This window comes from Cygnus olor, chromosome 1 (genome assembly GCF_009769625.2).
Source record: "Cygnus olor isolate bCygOlo1 chromosome 1, bCygOlo1.pri.v2, whole genome shotgun sequence".
Classification (NCBI taxonomy): domain Eukaryota; kingdom Metazoa; phylum Chordata; class Aves; order Anseriformes; family Anatidae; genus Cygnus; species Cygnus olor.
Window position 1 is genome coordinate 131,933,747 of NC_049169.1, and position 15,555 is coordinate 131,949,301.

The 15,555-nt window shown below is 40.3% G+C and overlaps 1 protein-coding gene across 5 annotated transcripts in view; it reads right to left on the reverse strand.

The window, feature by feature from the left end:
* Positions 1-168: 168 nt before the first annotated feature.
* Positions 169-15,555, reverse strand: part of SHROOM2 (shroom family member 2) — a 128,583-nt gene continuing 113,196 nt past the window's right edge. For all 5 annotated transcript variants that reach the window (XM_040533968.1, XM_040533959.1, XM_040533993.1 and 2 more), the window contains 4 exons: positions 13,811-14,362; positions 12,744-12,924; positions 7,657-7,929; positions 169-3,016 (listed from right to left, as the gene is read on the reverse strand). In XM_040533968.1, the coding sequence (XP_040389902.1) occupies positions 2,750-3,016; positions 7,657-7,929; positions 12,744-12,924; positions 13,811-14,362 (1,273 nt within the window). In that variant the 3' untranslated portion in view covers positions 169-2,749. The remainder of the gene's footprint in view (positions 3,017-7,656; positions 7,930-12,743; positions 12,925-13,810; positions 14,363-15,555) is intronic.

Here is a 15,555-nt window from a genome sequence, read left to right on the forward strand (position 1 = left end):
AGCTGAGAATGATCAATTAATCTACATGCCAAACAATCTGCAAAAAGAAAGCATGCTACTTCAGAGCATCAGATAAGCAGCTACAGGCACTGTTGATATCACAAGATGGTTAACACTGCACAGTAGAACAGCAGGTTTTGACAGTTAAAACTGCACACAAAGAGTAACTCCGTACATCGAAATATACAGTTTATTTTCTCCAAGTCAAGCAATACCATTTTTCAGTAGGTAAGTGTTAAGTGTTATGCAGGAAAACTGTACATTTTCACTCTGGGCTGCAAGATCCAAACAACTGGCGGAACATAGTGGAAATCTTTCACTATACAAAGAGATCTAAAACTGAGAACATAAGGTGAGAAACAGCCATCCCCAGGATGCCAAAGGCAAAACATTAGCACCAGATTTTTTCAAAGAGCAACAGTATAGCTATTTACAGATTTACATATAACATTGGGAGGCAAACATCTTCAGGTTCCCAGGGTGAGAGATTTTCAACAGTTTTAAAAAAGAAAAGGAGAAAATGGTGTCTACACAACTGTTCTGTGAAAGGGATAATATATATAGCATTCACAATATTGCTACCTTTTATCAGAAAGATCTAAATCAAAGTACTGTATACAAACACATTGTAATTATATTATTATTCACATTTCACATACACATTTCAGAGTAACCACAATATGCAAAATCTTTAAAATGCCACAGATAAAACAATGCACACTCTTCTCCAAGCTAAAGACAAGCATAATTTATTTGGGAATTGTTTAGTTTTGGGTTTGTTACGGTTAAGGGATAAGTAAGGACAAAAGGGATCACTTGTCCTAGGAACATAGCAGCAAGTAATTGTGAGATGCCAGAAGACTAGCTTTCAGAACTAGAGGAAGAAAGTAAGGGCAGCTGCAGGTCTTGTAACATGGTAGCCCCATTTGACCTCAGCTGATAGACAACAATTTCATTACAGATTCGGTCCAGGTATACAAAGTAGTGCACTATAACAGGGTAATGGTCCTTTAAGCGTTTGCACCTGTCCATGAAGGAATTGGTTCCAGAAGATTTTCGCACCAACTCCCCAGCTTGCAAGGTATTCACTGGTCAGAGCATCCCTCTCCAGTTCTCTCCCTGGGAAAGAGGTGATTCAGGTGAGAAGAACAAGAATCTTCGGTGAACGCTGCCACTGCACCGAGAGTGGAAAGAATTCTTTTCTCTCTCCTTTTAACATCTTACTACTCGTATTCCCAACCTGTTTAGCTACAGACCAGCATTCACGTTGGTCTCAAAAATGGCTTCCTGTTGAGCAATGTTTGTTTAGTTTAAGGAGAGATAAATGGTTTCCCTACTACAATGAAAACGACATACACAAAGTCATCCAAGACTCTCCTTTGCCCACAAAACTTTATCTTAACTTAGAACACAACATTTAGACACTGCAGAATTTCTCTGTAAGTATCTCAGCAAGTCAGCATAACCTATTGCTGTGCTAAAACATGAGTTAGCACCTCTTTTTAGAGCTATTGGACATCACACATTACAGTCAATGGCAGTATTACTAGAATAGAACCAGTAACCTGATAGGGTGAAATAGCATCTTCTCATTTATCACTGTGTAAAAAACCAAACTTTATCACTGTGAAGAAAACAACAAAAACAAACACTTATGTTCACAGTTACAAAGCAGAATTGTTCCAAATAATGCACAGTATTTACATGGCAGAAATTGTTTATATTGCATTTGGTAGTTTGAGAAAGTAGAAAGGGAACAGCATTTATGCAGGTCAACTTCAGTATAATTTATCTGTATATAAAAAAAATCACAATGTTCAGCAATCAGAAGAAAAACAGAAGCAGTGTCCTTAGCCTACATTTATTTTCATAAAATGTAGCAGTTTGGGGGTAGGAGGAATAAAAACATGCATAAAAAGCACAAGAAAGAACAAATGAGCTTCTAAATAATTTAGATGAGAAATGTTTTGAACAAAATCAGCACAGTACTGTCAGCCTGTTTCTCAAATCAAGCACAATTTTTTAAAAAAAGTCACCTGTATTACAGCAAGATGGTGTACAATGACATCTTGCAAAATAATTAAAAAAAACACACCTTCAATAAGGTAGCTATTAGGTGATTTGCAAGCTGGTTTAAGAAGTGTTAAACTGAGACTGATTTTAAAGTTATTTTCTGTGAGGGGAAAGTGCCACCTTATCTACAATATTACAAAAAAGTGTCTGATGCCACAGGATCAGAGTGACACTACATTTCAGCAATCTGAATATATTAGGTATAAGAGGCAGACTTCCCCTATTTAATGTGTCTTAAAAAAAAAAAAAAGACACTATATTCAGAGCTTCTAAATTTGTGTGCATTCATAAATTGCTATTGGGTTTCCCAGCAATCTGTACAGCCTCTGAACATAAAGAAAGTATACATCCTACTCTAAAAAATGCTTGCATGCACAACTGCCACAGACTTTCAACTTACGGAGCAGGAACGTTAAGAGTCTATCCTTTTCTGTGGAGCTTTCTGTAACTTAAGCAATGAGAAGTGGCTGTAGAGTCCAGCAATAAAAATGTGTTCTAAAAAATTAAATACATCATCCCAAAAAATGAAAGACTATTATTGCTGCTGTGAGAGCTATTTTTCTCTTGTGCACTCGTTTCTCTATCGGACACTCAGAAAAGCCAAGATATTCATTTGTATACTTGGAAACACCCCCATCCCTTCCTTCTTTCCCATTTTTCACTTCCTTGGTCAAACTTATTTGAGCCGTTCAGGTTGGAGGCTATCGGTCAGACACTTAAGTTGCTCTTCCCCCAGCTTGATCTTGTCCTCAAGCTCTCGCTGCTCGATGATGAGAGCCGACTTCATTTTTACAAAGTGCTCATAGTCTGCTAAGTTCTCCTCACTCAAGTAGTTTGCCAAAATATCAAAGACAATGCGCTCTCGACGGTCCAGGTTCTCCTTCAGTTCCTTTGCATCTTCATGTTGCTGGGTCAGCAGCTTCTGCTTCTCTACCAATGTCCGCTTAGGGGAAAAGAAAAACAGTTAAAATTCACTGAGTTCACCAGCATGAGCTTCAGGTTTTAAGTCTTATATCTGTTTTACCTGCAAAGACACTTTTCTAAATACGTGGAGAGGTAGAATAAGATTGCTCCTTAAAGTTTATTGTGATAAAATATACTAATAAACAGGAATAAAACTTAGTGAATCAGTGAACGATCCACCATTAATTCCTGTTGGCCTGAGCAGCAAGAGCTTCAAAGACTGCTTTACTATTTAGTAGTTCTAAATAGTTATAAAAAGCACAGTTGCCTTTGAGAAACATCCAAGTTCTCCGAAATAAAATTTCACTCATCTACGTCTTAGATCTTTAATACACAGTACTGAACTTCCACACTGAAATAGCTGTGGTTAGAGAGCACAGAAACATTCTAATTAATGGAGCAATTTGTTCTCACACCACAGCTCATGATGCTGCACATTATGCAGTTCTGCTTCAAACTGCATGGCTTCTCCATGAGATGTGAAACCACGTGGTCTTACGAAATGACTAACAGTGAAAGCTGGGGCAAGACAATAAAAGGGAAAAAAGAAAAAACCAAAAAGCATCTGCCCCAAAGGGCTGCAAACTTCCTGCTTCGTGCCTTCACAATAATCACTCTCTCACAGCTATGACAGAGGAGGATATCTGAGACATTGCTGTGACACAGAAGTCTGCTTTGCTCTAAGGGCTGCTCTGGCCAGACAGGAGCTCCTAGTGTTTGAGAACTAATGCACAGAAGATACAAAATATGAAAGAGGCAGATTGAATGGAGAACCACACAAAGAAAGAGGACAGGAGCTTTATATCCCATTCATACGTATGTACCAGAAAGAAAGGTGATACTCATCTGACCCAACTTCACCTCTCTACTCCTGGCAGACAGCCACACCTGAATCACTCAGCTACAATCCTCCAGTAGTACATGGGGAGAAATGGGAGTATTATTAATCTGACCTATTTCAGATGTCTGCCTAGAACTGATTGCCTTTTTCCAGCACCAGTGAGTACGGCTGGCCTACTCTGATGTCAGGAATTCCAGTACAGGCTTCTGCACCTAATCAGAAAGTGCCACTAAGAGGTACAACGCTGTAATTTTTAGCTTTGCTTCACAGCTTTTCTTTGAGAACCTATGCCTTCAAATAAACCACAATCTGCTTTTGTGAAGCTGTTCAAGTAAATCTGTCCTTTTTTTTTTTTTATTTGGACTTCATATGTTAAATGACACACACTATAATTGGCCTCAAGGATTTACAGGGAAGTGTTTTTATAGACCACAGAAACTGTGTCTTTTCAAGATGAAAGTATGAGACAAAGGGGGACGCACGCAGGCAAGCTACAATAGGCATGTCTGTCAGCTGCACACGAATCCTGTGCTGCCTTTGTACACGGGGCTCAAAGCTCAGAGGGTGAAACACTAAGACTTTTGCTCTCAGTGTACTTGAAATATGCAGCCCAGATTAAATCAGGGTTCGAGACAGCCACTGAAGACAATTGACAGAAATCACACACTACCAGAAAAATACACAGTTCGATCTTCCTTTGAGTGTATGCCAGGGGAAAAGCCTCACTGCAAGTAACTTGCAAGCAGAGCTATCTGCTGCAAAGAGAGGGAAAGACTTCTCCAAAATTCACCAGTGGAACTAGCAGCCAGGCCCAGAGGTGGGAGCATGGCCAGACTGCTCCACGGAGCAGCTCTGCTGTTTGCGAGTACACTGAGAAGAAACAGAAGGATTAGAACTTGATGAACACGAGAGGGCACAGAGCAACCAGCTGGTGGCTCAGTTTGCACAGTTACCCACCCAGTCCTGTGCTGGGATGTTTAGCCCTTTCCAACAATTTCTGAGATTTCAGCTGTTCTGTTTCTTCTTACCATGCCTGCAACATGACTTTAAGATGAACAGGAGTAACCTCACAGTTCAAGAAAAGCAAACACTATTTTTGTTACAAACTTTGCACAATACTTCAAGCACCTCTACCCTTGTGGAGGTTTAGGGGGTACCTTAGATGAGCAGGATGTAGACAGGTAGAAGGCAAATGAAATACATCCTGAATTTGCTTTTACCCCTGTCAAAGACGACTGACACCAGAAAGCTTGTTTTGAAAGGTAAAGTGAAACACGGGAAGGCTCAAGATAGCATTCTTGAGAAGACTCTTGAATCAATGGTTAAATGGTTCACTAGGCCTACAGGCACAACTGCTTGTACCTACCATGCAGACAGGTGGGTTAGAGGCTGGTAGCATCTGATGGACTTCAACCAATCAAAGCAAAACAGAGTGCAGAAGTTTTTTGTTGTTGTTGTTGTTGTGTTTGTTTGTTTGTTTCCTAGTGCTGACCTGAGACCTCAGCGATATGCAGGACATCTGAAGCTGCTCTGATGGAACAAGCATTGGCTCCTCCTATTGAGAGCCCTTCTCAAGATTTGTTTGCTGTTTTGAATAGCAGACAAACAAAAAGGGTCTGCTTCCATGCATGTGACTTCCCAACATCCAGTTCCTAAACTGGTATCCTTGGCACTTGGTCTTAATCTAACAAAAAGAGGTCTTACAGGCCTAGGCACCTGATCAAATTTGTGAACTGCTCATTCAGTGCTTGAGGGTTCTCAATACACTCTGGTTTTGATTGATAAAGGAAGTAATGGGAAGACACTGGCGGGGGCTGGAAGCTATTTCAGAAGAAATCACTTTCAGCAGCTACAGCTGAAATACCTGACACTGTTCCTCACGGCAAAAGAGACCTATGAGAGACCACCTGATAGAGTATTAATTCAACAGTGGTCATTTGCTTGCTGACAAGAGTGTTTATTTAGAAGTCTGCTGAGCTGGTGGTGGTTCCTAGAAAGTGCAGAGCTATCAGAGTCGTGTTTATTAGACACCGTCAGCTTAAGACCACAAACAAACAAAATAGCAACCAGTGATCATTAGGGATATGACCCCCACAGAAGATGGGAGATGGAAGCAATCTCCCCTATGTTTTGCTCGTATGGTACATTAGTAATACGCCAAATATCATAACGTGGTCTGCATAATACCAAATGACCAAAGAAAGCCAAAGCCACAGATGCCAATCTAAATTCAAAGATATACATACGTACCTCTACACAAATTATATTTATAGTCAAAGTATCTAGCAGGGACTTGATCCGTTTGAGGAGCATCTCTGACTGACACTTTTAGACATATATCTGATGTTATTATGGCAAAACTCTGGTGTCAATGCATGAGAAGACACATGGGGATTAGAATACATTAGGGATTTGGATTTTTGTCAGTCTACATTTGACAGCAGAATACACAGACAATTTCTGCCTGCCCTTACCATGCCACCTACTCACCTTCTTCTTCTCCACACCTAGCTACATAAGCTATTTTTATCACAGCTCCCAAGCTGTGTTTCCTATGTGCTCAAATCATCTGGTATATCTTTTTCCAGCTTACACTCCCATCTTCAAGCCCATTAGGCAACTGCAACCACATTTAGAAAAAAAAAATCTGTCTAAAAGAGGATTAAATTTCTCTAAGTTTCAGAAGCTTTGATCTACCCTCTAATTAGCTGTCAAATACCTTCCCTTTGCCTCAGTCAGAAAGGGGTCTGGACAGCCATTAAACAAGTATGCTTGGCAGCAGCTAGGGCCAAACAGCAAGAACACACCTTCAAATCGGTCCCAGCACTTACTGATTCTTATTGATGAAACAATGGAGCATGTTGAGGAAACAACATAAATCCACAGCTCGTGGAAAAAAAAATCTGATACAGTGCTTAGGTGGACTTCTGGCACTTCATTTCTCAGCCACAAGCTCAAATACCCACTTTACATTTATTTAACTGCAGAGGCTAAGCTCACTTGACACATAATCCCTCCTATATTTATTCTAACCTTTGATTTTCTCACATGCTTACATCTCTCCTTTGGTGCATTTCTGTATCAATAGGTATCTGCTTCCCAACTAAGTCCTGCTGGGATCTGGAATTAAACAAGGAACAAGGTGGGGTCCAAAAGGTAAGAGTAGCTTGAGCCCCCCTGAAATTTTCACAGCTGCTGGGACTCCTCGATTAGCAGGCTATTTCTATGCTGAAAAATTCTTTTTGTACTGCCTCCCTCCTGCCCCAATCCCCTTAATTTATATTTAGGACTTGTCCTTTCTGTCCTTTCTTCCTAGGCATTGTAGAGGAAACTGTAGCAGATGAGGAACATTTTCTTTGTCACAATCTCACAATTTTCTCTCAAGACTCTTGTGGAGTATAAAGAAATCTGTAAGCTTTCTTCATGTTAGCAAAAAGTGACATTTCTTTTCCCATCTTTTGAGTTACCAGACAGAATAGCATTTTTGTCTCCTTTGTTATGCTCTTATCAGTAGCTTTCCTCTTTCATTAATATTTTTCTGAGAAGCCTGCTTTCCAGTTATGTTGCACCCCAAAACACCACTGCCTGCCAAGCCACTTGTACTTTCAGTATTCCAAGCAAAAGCACAGCAAAGCAAAGCAAAAAGTTTTAAGAAATCTAAAGAAAATGGCCTTGTAAGATGTACCCATCTGTTATCCCTCATCTTGATCTTTAAAACCAAGTAAAAAACCCGTATCAGATTCACTAAATGCAGTTATATTACTACTGGTCTTTCTCACCCGCTCTTCTGGTGAGGTGTTTTCGTCCAGGTTGTTAAGAGCGTTCTCCACCCGGGCCAGACGACCTGACAGTGACAGCAGGAGATTGACCACTTTGTCCAGGTCCCCGATAAACATCTTGAATTTGTCGAATTCATTTGGTTTGCAGACTTCTTTCACAATGGCTTCCACCTCCTCCCCCAGGATATTGTTTGCTTGGATGTCTTCCAGAAGTGTCTCCCGTGCTTCCCTCAGCACCTGCAGCTTCCTACTAATGCTGTCAATAAGTTCTTGCTGTGGAAAATAAAGGAGATGAGAATTTATTAGCACTACTGCATTTTCCCCCACTTCTATTTCTGGAAGTCACATCAGAAATCTATTACTGCTATGTGACATTTTTAATACAGTGAAACTCCCATGTGGCTTTGACAATGAGTGCATTATACATAAATATATGTCTAAGGCAACTATAACATTGCTGGATTCAAAGGTTCAGGATGTAGGTCTACAATGCTCAGCTTGAGACCTGTGTTAAAGCAATTCACCTTTGTGGAAAAAGATGAAAGACTTTTTTTTTTTTAAAGCAAGCATTACTGCTGCTTCTTTGAACACCTTCAAAGCCTGCTGTGGAGCAGCATAAAGTACAGCGCATCCTTTCCTCTCTAAATACCAGGTCCATAGTACCTTTCTGAAGAGCCGCACTTCAGGAAGATAAATAGTGCCAGAAAATTCTGTATTTTCCATATGACAGTTAAAACTAGGGCACTGTCTAGCTTTTTCTTCCTTTCTGTAGTATATTAACATCCCCCCAGTAGCCGTCCTTCCACTCTCAGAAAATCTTTAGAGTTATCACTGCCTTACAGCATTTCTGTAGGGAAATCATAATCCCTGCAGCACAGAACAGGAAACCAAATCTACTTCTGCAGCACACAAAGCAGCCTGTGTGAAGTGGCTCTGACAGAGGACCCCACTAGCATCTTTGACAGGCACTGTCCCATGCCAGGCAAGTACTCCACCTCATTTGCAGTTTCTCAGGGTTTCTCCAGTGTAATTCCCCATCACCTGGGATGCACGTGCCCTGGCTTGGAAAAATCATTCCAGGCGTGTCAGCGCAGAGCCAGACCAAGAACCCAAATCTCCTCCGTTACTGACCTGTGCTCCACCCTGCATTTGGGCAAGAGGGCCTCATCTCAGACACCTCCATTAGCTTTTAGTTGTGCACAAGGGGTGGGACTCATTTCAGCTGGTCATCTACCCTACCGTGACATGAATCACACTCTAAAAATGCCTCGCTAATTTAAATGGGGATGCCTTGTTAGTATTCAGCTAATTTCAGGTAAGAAAATTCCCCAAAGCATTCTCTGAACCATACACCTGTTACCGCCATTTCTAAATGAAAATTACATAGCTTAAAATAGTCATTACCCCTCCAATTTTTGTGAGAAAATTACTCATGACATTCTTTAGGAACTCTTTCTAAATACAAATCTGATTACAAGCCTTCATGATTACAGAGAAATAGACTGACAGCACCTACTGCTCTCAGATGCCACCAGTCATTGCCAACTTACTTTGGGACCAAAGAAAAGCTTGCCGTCTTTACAGAAAGCAACCATACCCTGAAAATTTAAGCAGCCTTTTTAAAGGTAAAAATTCAAACACGTGGATTACCTGGGTTGGTTTTCTCCGTTTTGATTTAATATACTCAGGCCAGGTTAATCTGGATTTGGGTTATCTGTTAGTCTGGGTGTCCAAAAGATTAAGGTAGTAAGCAGTTCTACAGATGTCTGCTTTACTGACTGATTAATCTGCAGATTTGATTCCCGCCCCCCCCCCCCCACTCTTCACTCAGTGCAAATGCACAGTTTGATTTGGATTATGTAGGTCACAGTGCCAGGCTCTTCTTTTCCCTTAGATGACATGCACATGCACAATGCTGCTGTGTTACCATCTGAAACAACGGAATACTGTTGTACTATATGTGACTCTCTTGAATTTTTCCACCTCTGCAGCTGTGCTTGATGTTTACCAGTGGGGACTGACAATCTAGATCAGCTATCTTGAACAGTCAAGTTCCTTTCTTTCTTAAAATAAAAAATAAAGCCACCAAACAAACTAACAATGATAAAAGTGCCATCTTCACAGTAGCATCCTACTTAGATGTCTACAAGCAGCTGAATCTATGCTCTTAAGGAGCACTTTTGCAGGTGAGAGGTATTTAGGCCCTCTTTAAAACTGTCGTATCTTTTACAATTTGTATTATCATAACTGACTGCTTCCTACCCAGAAGAAACAGCCTGTGGATGCTGCAACCGTGAGCTCACTACGTGCTTTTGCTAGCCAGTGGAAAACCTGTATGATGTTCAATACCTACTGAGCCAAAAGATCTCCAATCTACACCTGGAAACTGGCAGATGAATAATTTACAGCTGTGAATTCTGTACTAGTAAACAAGAAAACAACAAAACCCGATCTTTTTCTCAGTAATGGATGATGATCTGACTAGCAAAACAGAAAGCAGCACAGCAGAGTGTTTGTTTCTCAGGTGGTTCACTCAGGTGCTGCTTAGCACATTGAACGTAAATTACTCTGCTTTTAGCTCACCACTCCATTTCACATGAAGCTTAGGCCTAAAAAATCAAAGAAAATAGGCATTCTTCAATTAATGTTGCGACTCTTCGGGAGTCACTGACGCTTTCCTAAATGCAAAGGGGACCCTTCCTACTCAGCCACACATGGATTTTCCCTAGTATGAAAAATTGTCTTGTAGTTATCTTCAACATCTGTTCAGAATTTTGTAATTGTGGTAAACCTCCTTTAAATTCAGCATATGAGGTACATTTTCCACTCCTAATGGGAATACAGAGATCATCCCAAATACATATTTTTTATTTTGAAATGCCTCTATGAAATTTCAAACTCATATAATCACTTTGTAGCTGATAAAATGAAGAAAACAACAACAACAACAACAAAACAAAAACAAACAAAAAAAAACAATTCTGCTTTGCAGAGCAGAGAATGACAAATATTACAATCATTCCACAGTGGACTGAAATTAAGATATCTCAGAACTGACTGATTTCTAGGAATCAAAGAACAGGTTCTGGGTGTGTATGTCTTCAAAAATAATTGAAGTTGTAAAGTGTGTTATTGAAGTGTTCAGGTCCTTAATGATCCTTTCTTAAGCTGTTGCCAAATATTTGAAGTTGGGCCAAGTAACATATCCTATCTGTTTAATACAGATGCCTTGACCCACTTACCAGGAGTTATGTATGTTTTCTGACAAGATCCATGATGAAAGCCCACTGAACTGAGCGCTCACATCCTACTGCATGCGGAGGAGCAGGGGGAGAAGTAAACAGCAATATGTGCATGGTTATGACGGTATGTAGAGACCCAGAAGAAGATGGAGGAGCTCTGCTAAAAGCTCTTCATGAAATTTCTCCCAGCACAGTGGTGTATACCAGAATTGGGGCGATAAAGGGAGGAGTAGATACAGGGAAACACGCTTTTCTTGTTTACAGACACCAATGCAAATAAAGAGTGTTTTTGCTTAAAAAAAAATTTTATTCTCGCTTGTTGGGCAAACAAGAAAGCTTTAATTTTACCTCCAGCCCAGCCCCACTCCATACTTGGTAAGAAGGAAACTAATTCTAGCAAAAAATGATGAATGTGACAGTCACGTGTGGCACCAGATAAAAAGGAATTGTTCCAAATACGGTGAAATCCTTAATTTGTCTAAGCAGTGCAGCTGTTGGATTCAGCGGGTCTCTGGTGAGAGGGCAAGGGCAGCTCTCCAGCTGCAGCCATGTCATGCCCCTGGCAGCGCGTGCTGGATTGAACTGTGAGATGTGGTGGGGGCAGAGGGAGGGAGGGAAGGACAACTGGGGGGAGGAAAAAAGACAGTGACAACAGAAAACACTGCAGCTCCCTCAGATTCAGTGCAGGAGTTGGATACCACTGACACAGGGATGGGAATCTCCTCTGCGATGTCTCAGTCTTGGTGACTAAATATATTCCCAATGTTTAATTCAAAGACCCTTCTTTGGGACTGGATCACCAAATTCACCCTCAAGTTGATTATTAAACAGAGACCTGACTTTAATGAAAAGATTTGCTCACCACTGCACTACTGACTTAGGCAGAGTCAAACTACATCACTGGAATTGAAAAAACAAACCATTTACTCCAGCTGATCCGTACTGGGAACTACAGTTAAAACATTTTGTGCCAAATGACTAATGAAATAAGTGTGATGACTTTAACACAGGACAACAGTTTCTCAAACCACTGAAATGCCAGTATATCATTATTTTCAGTCATGGCATATTATGTTGATCTTAGAGCAGAAATAAAACCCCGAAGGATGGGAGCGAGAATGGGGATGAACAAGAGTTAAGAAGACTACCTCTCTTGTGATGAGCAATTTCCCCTGTATCCACCAAGCTGATTAGCCCTGTCCCACCACTACTGCTTTGGTTATTTTTGAGACGTAGGAGAAACTGAGAGCAAAGTGGTTTGCTGCTCATGAAAACAAAAAAAGGGTGTTGGGCGGGGGGTACCTTCCCTCTCATGATATACCCAAATTGATGACCTACGTTTTAAAAATACAGAGCAACTAAAACCACCACCAGTTACAGTTACACAAGCATTGTTATTTCTTTATATATAGCAATTGAGAGAAATGAGTATGCCCCATCCCTGGAGGTGTTCAAGGCCAGGCTGAATGGGGCCTTGGTCAACCTGATCTAGTGGGTGGCATCCCTGCCCATGGCAGGGGGGTTGGAGTTAGATGATCCTTAAAGGTCCCTTCCAACCCAAGCCATTCTATAATATATCAATATATAAATCAATATATCAAATTGTAATATATCAAATGAGAAAAGGTATTTGAAAATAAACCCTTCAAAACTTCCCCCTTTGGGCCCTTCTGAAATACGTATCAAGCTGCACTAAACACCTACCATGAAATTCCTAAATTCACAGTTGGACATTACACCAACCCCCTAGGCCTTTTATTTAGGGTTCTTCAGCTAGCAAATTCATGGTTAATGAAATGCATGCGACTTAGAGCATTGCATTAACCATTTAGAAATGTCTTTTACCTTCTTTTCTGACAAGTCATGATCCAGCTCATCTTCAGAATCATCTTCACTCTGCTGCTGTTGCTGCTGTTCCTGCATGTCCTTCATTTTAATCAGCAGCTCAGCCTTCGGTGCAGATGTGCTGTAGTAAGTCGAATTGGTTGTCAGGGAGATGGCGGATGGCGCATTCTGCTCCTCTTTCCTGGTAAAAAGTCAAAACTCTCATTAAGTGCCTTGACATCCTAATCACTGAAAAGAAAGGACAATATTCTCGAGCCATCATTTCACCAACAAGTAGGCGGTTCAACAGAAAGCAGTTATGTATGGAAATGGGATAAATAAATATTGGTTGTGAAGAAAATTTCTCTGAACTCAGTATGTACCCACTAGAAGCAAAAACTGAAGCAGTGCAGAAGAGCTTTCACCATTACAAGGGAAACAGAACTAAGACCTCTCAATTGGAAACAAAATGTGAAGTTACATTTCACTAAGTAGTGCAAAGACCAGTGTTAGACGACTATGCTTTCCAACTGCCAGATGTAGGATACTAAAATGCAGGTGTTTATCTTTTTGGTCATGGAATTACACATGAACTTCTCATGAAATCTACAACTTAATTTGATAACTCATATCAAGAAAACAAAAGACCAAAAGAACATCAACATCTTTCTACAGAATTTTAAATCTTTACTTTGCTCTCACTCCTTCTGAAGAAATGCCTCATGCCCACTTTAAGTTGTCTTTGTAAAATTTCATCGCATAATAAATGATGAAATATTGATCCTTTTCTATCAAGTTACCAGACTGGATGTTCTTGGTAAAATAACTAACTACAAGGAAGAAATGAATTATTCCTTAAATTCTCACATAATAGTTTTCAGCCAGGTCTCAGATAACATTTTATATCATACAACAGTTTTTTTTCTGTAATTAATGATAACATTAGCAGCACTATTCTTGATTGCTATTCTAACAGAAAACTTTTAGAAAAGCTGCAAACCTAAACAGTAGGAAGATCTCTAGGAAAACTTGCACACTTTGGACAGCAGCTTACAAGGAACCACTGGTCTACAGAAAGTAATACTCACTTCTCTTCTGAAATTTTTGGGGAAGGAACTTTTGGCAGGAGCTTCCTGCGCTGCTGAGCTTCTTCTAGGAGGTGTTCATCTTTAGGGAATATTCCAACCATCAGATCCATTGCTGTTTTTATTTTCATATTAGGATCTAGGATGTCTGCTAGAGATTTATCTCTTCCCACAATCTCTCTGGCGAGTTCCTCTGACTTCCAGTCTTCAAAGGTCTTCTCTTTGGCCTTTACATAGCTGACTGCCGGCACGGCAGCACTGCTGTCCTTCAGGTTGTTCCCAGGTTCTTCAGCTGGTTGAGGCTCAGCTGGTTTGGTTTTGGTTTCTGGCTCTGGCTCTACACCTTGCCTGGTGTAAGCACAGAATCGTGAGTAGGATTGCTCAGAAGTGCTGAGTGTTTTAATTTGGTCCTTTTCCAAGCCACTGGGTAAAGCAAGAGGTTCCATTGTACTCACAAGACCTTGCCGACTCTCCTTCTCTGCACTGCTCTCAGAATGAACTATCTTGATGGGAACCATTTTCACTGTAGTATTGTTGTCTATAACTCTTTCGATTCTGGAAAAGAGGAAAATCCGTATTTAGAAATGTAAGAACCTTTTATCTCGCTTCAGATCTGCAAAGCAGGGGGGAAGCCCAAATATAAAAAAAAGTAGATAAAAGATGTAGGTAATGGAATATTCCTTGCACCACATCTAAAACCCTCAAATTGCATGTTTTCTTTTCTGCCCACACATTTTAAACAGTATTAGTTCACTTGTAAGTAATTCTAGCATCAGCCTGGCACAGTACTCACTGAACAGGACTTCTGTTCATTTTCACGAACACGAGGGTCCAATCTCAGCAGTCAGGCCCCTGTTTTAAAATGGTGCTGTTGAACAACCCTTTGCTGCCACACACTCAGAGGACAACACACCTCGAGCTCAAACTCATTGGCTTGCACAGATTGAACAGCAGCCTCAGCTTTTAGCCAGACAGGTTATTTAGCGGCCTGGGCAGTTTTTGATGCCCTCACATCATTTCCTAGCTCTTCCAAGAGAAAAAACAACAGACCTGATGGAAGCATCCTGCAGGCCAGGCCCTTGCTGAGCTACAATAATCACACATGGAAAACCTGGAAATTGTTCAAGACTAATTACTGATTAAAAGAAAATTCTGTATTTGTAAAATTTCATACAAGATACAGAAATTTAGTAATTAGATTCCAATGCCACATCCACATACTCCTTTAAGTGAAGCTTAAAGCAAAAATTCTGCACTGCCCAGCACAAAGGGCCACCTTGGACATTCAGTAAATAAAGCTATTTAAAGAGAAGGCTAAGATTTTAAATTGGACAATAACATGTTAAATAACATTACTAAAACATCTGTACTGTATGTAAACCATATAAGAAACTAAAGTCTAGTTTTGGTGGTTTTGAGTTTGCAGAAAGTTTAAAATTATTGTCATAATGTGGGATTGGAAGCTCTACAGCAAGTAAAGGAACATTGCCTACTAGCTAAAATATCTGGTTTCATCTGGCTCGCTTGCTTGCTGCCTTCCAGATAAGTGACCAAGACATACTACAGCTCTTTTCCTCTACATGTGGGTGTGTCACTTTTCTTAAATATAAACTTAAGACTTTTCTGTGCTGTACTTTTCTTTCATAGGGAACAGAAAAATCTATTTGACTTCACTTCTTCCAGAAGCTGCATCTTATATTTTAAAAGTATATTTGCTTCTGAATGCAGGTACATCCTCTCAATAGCTA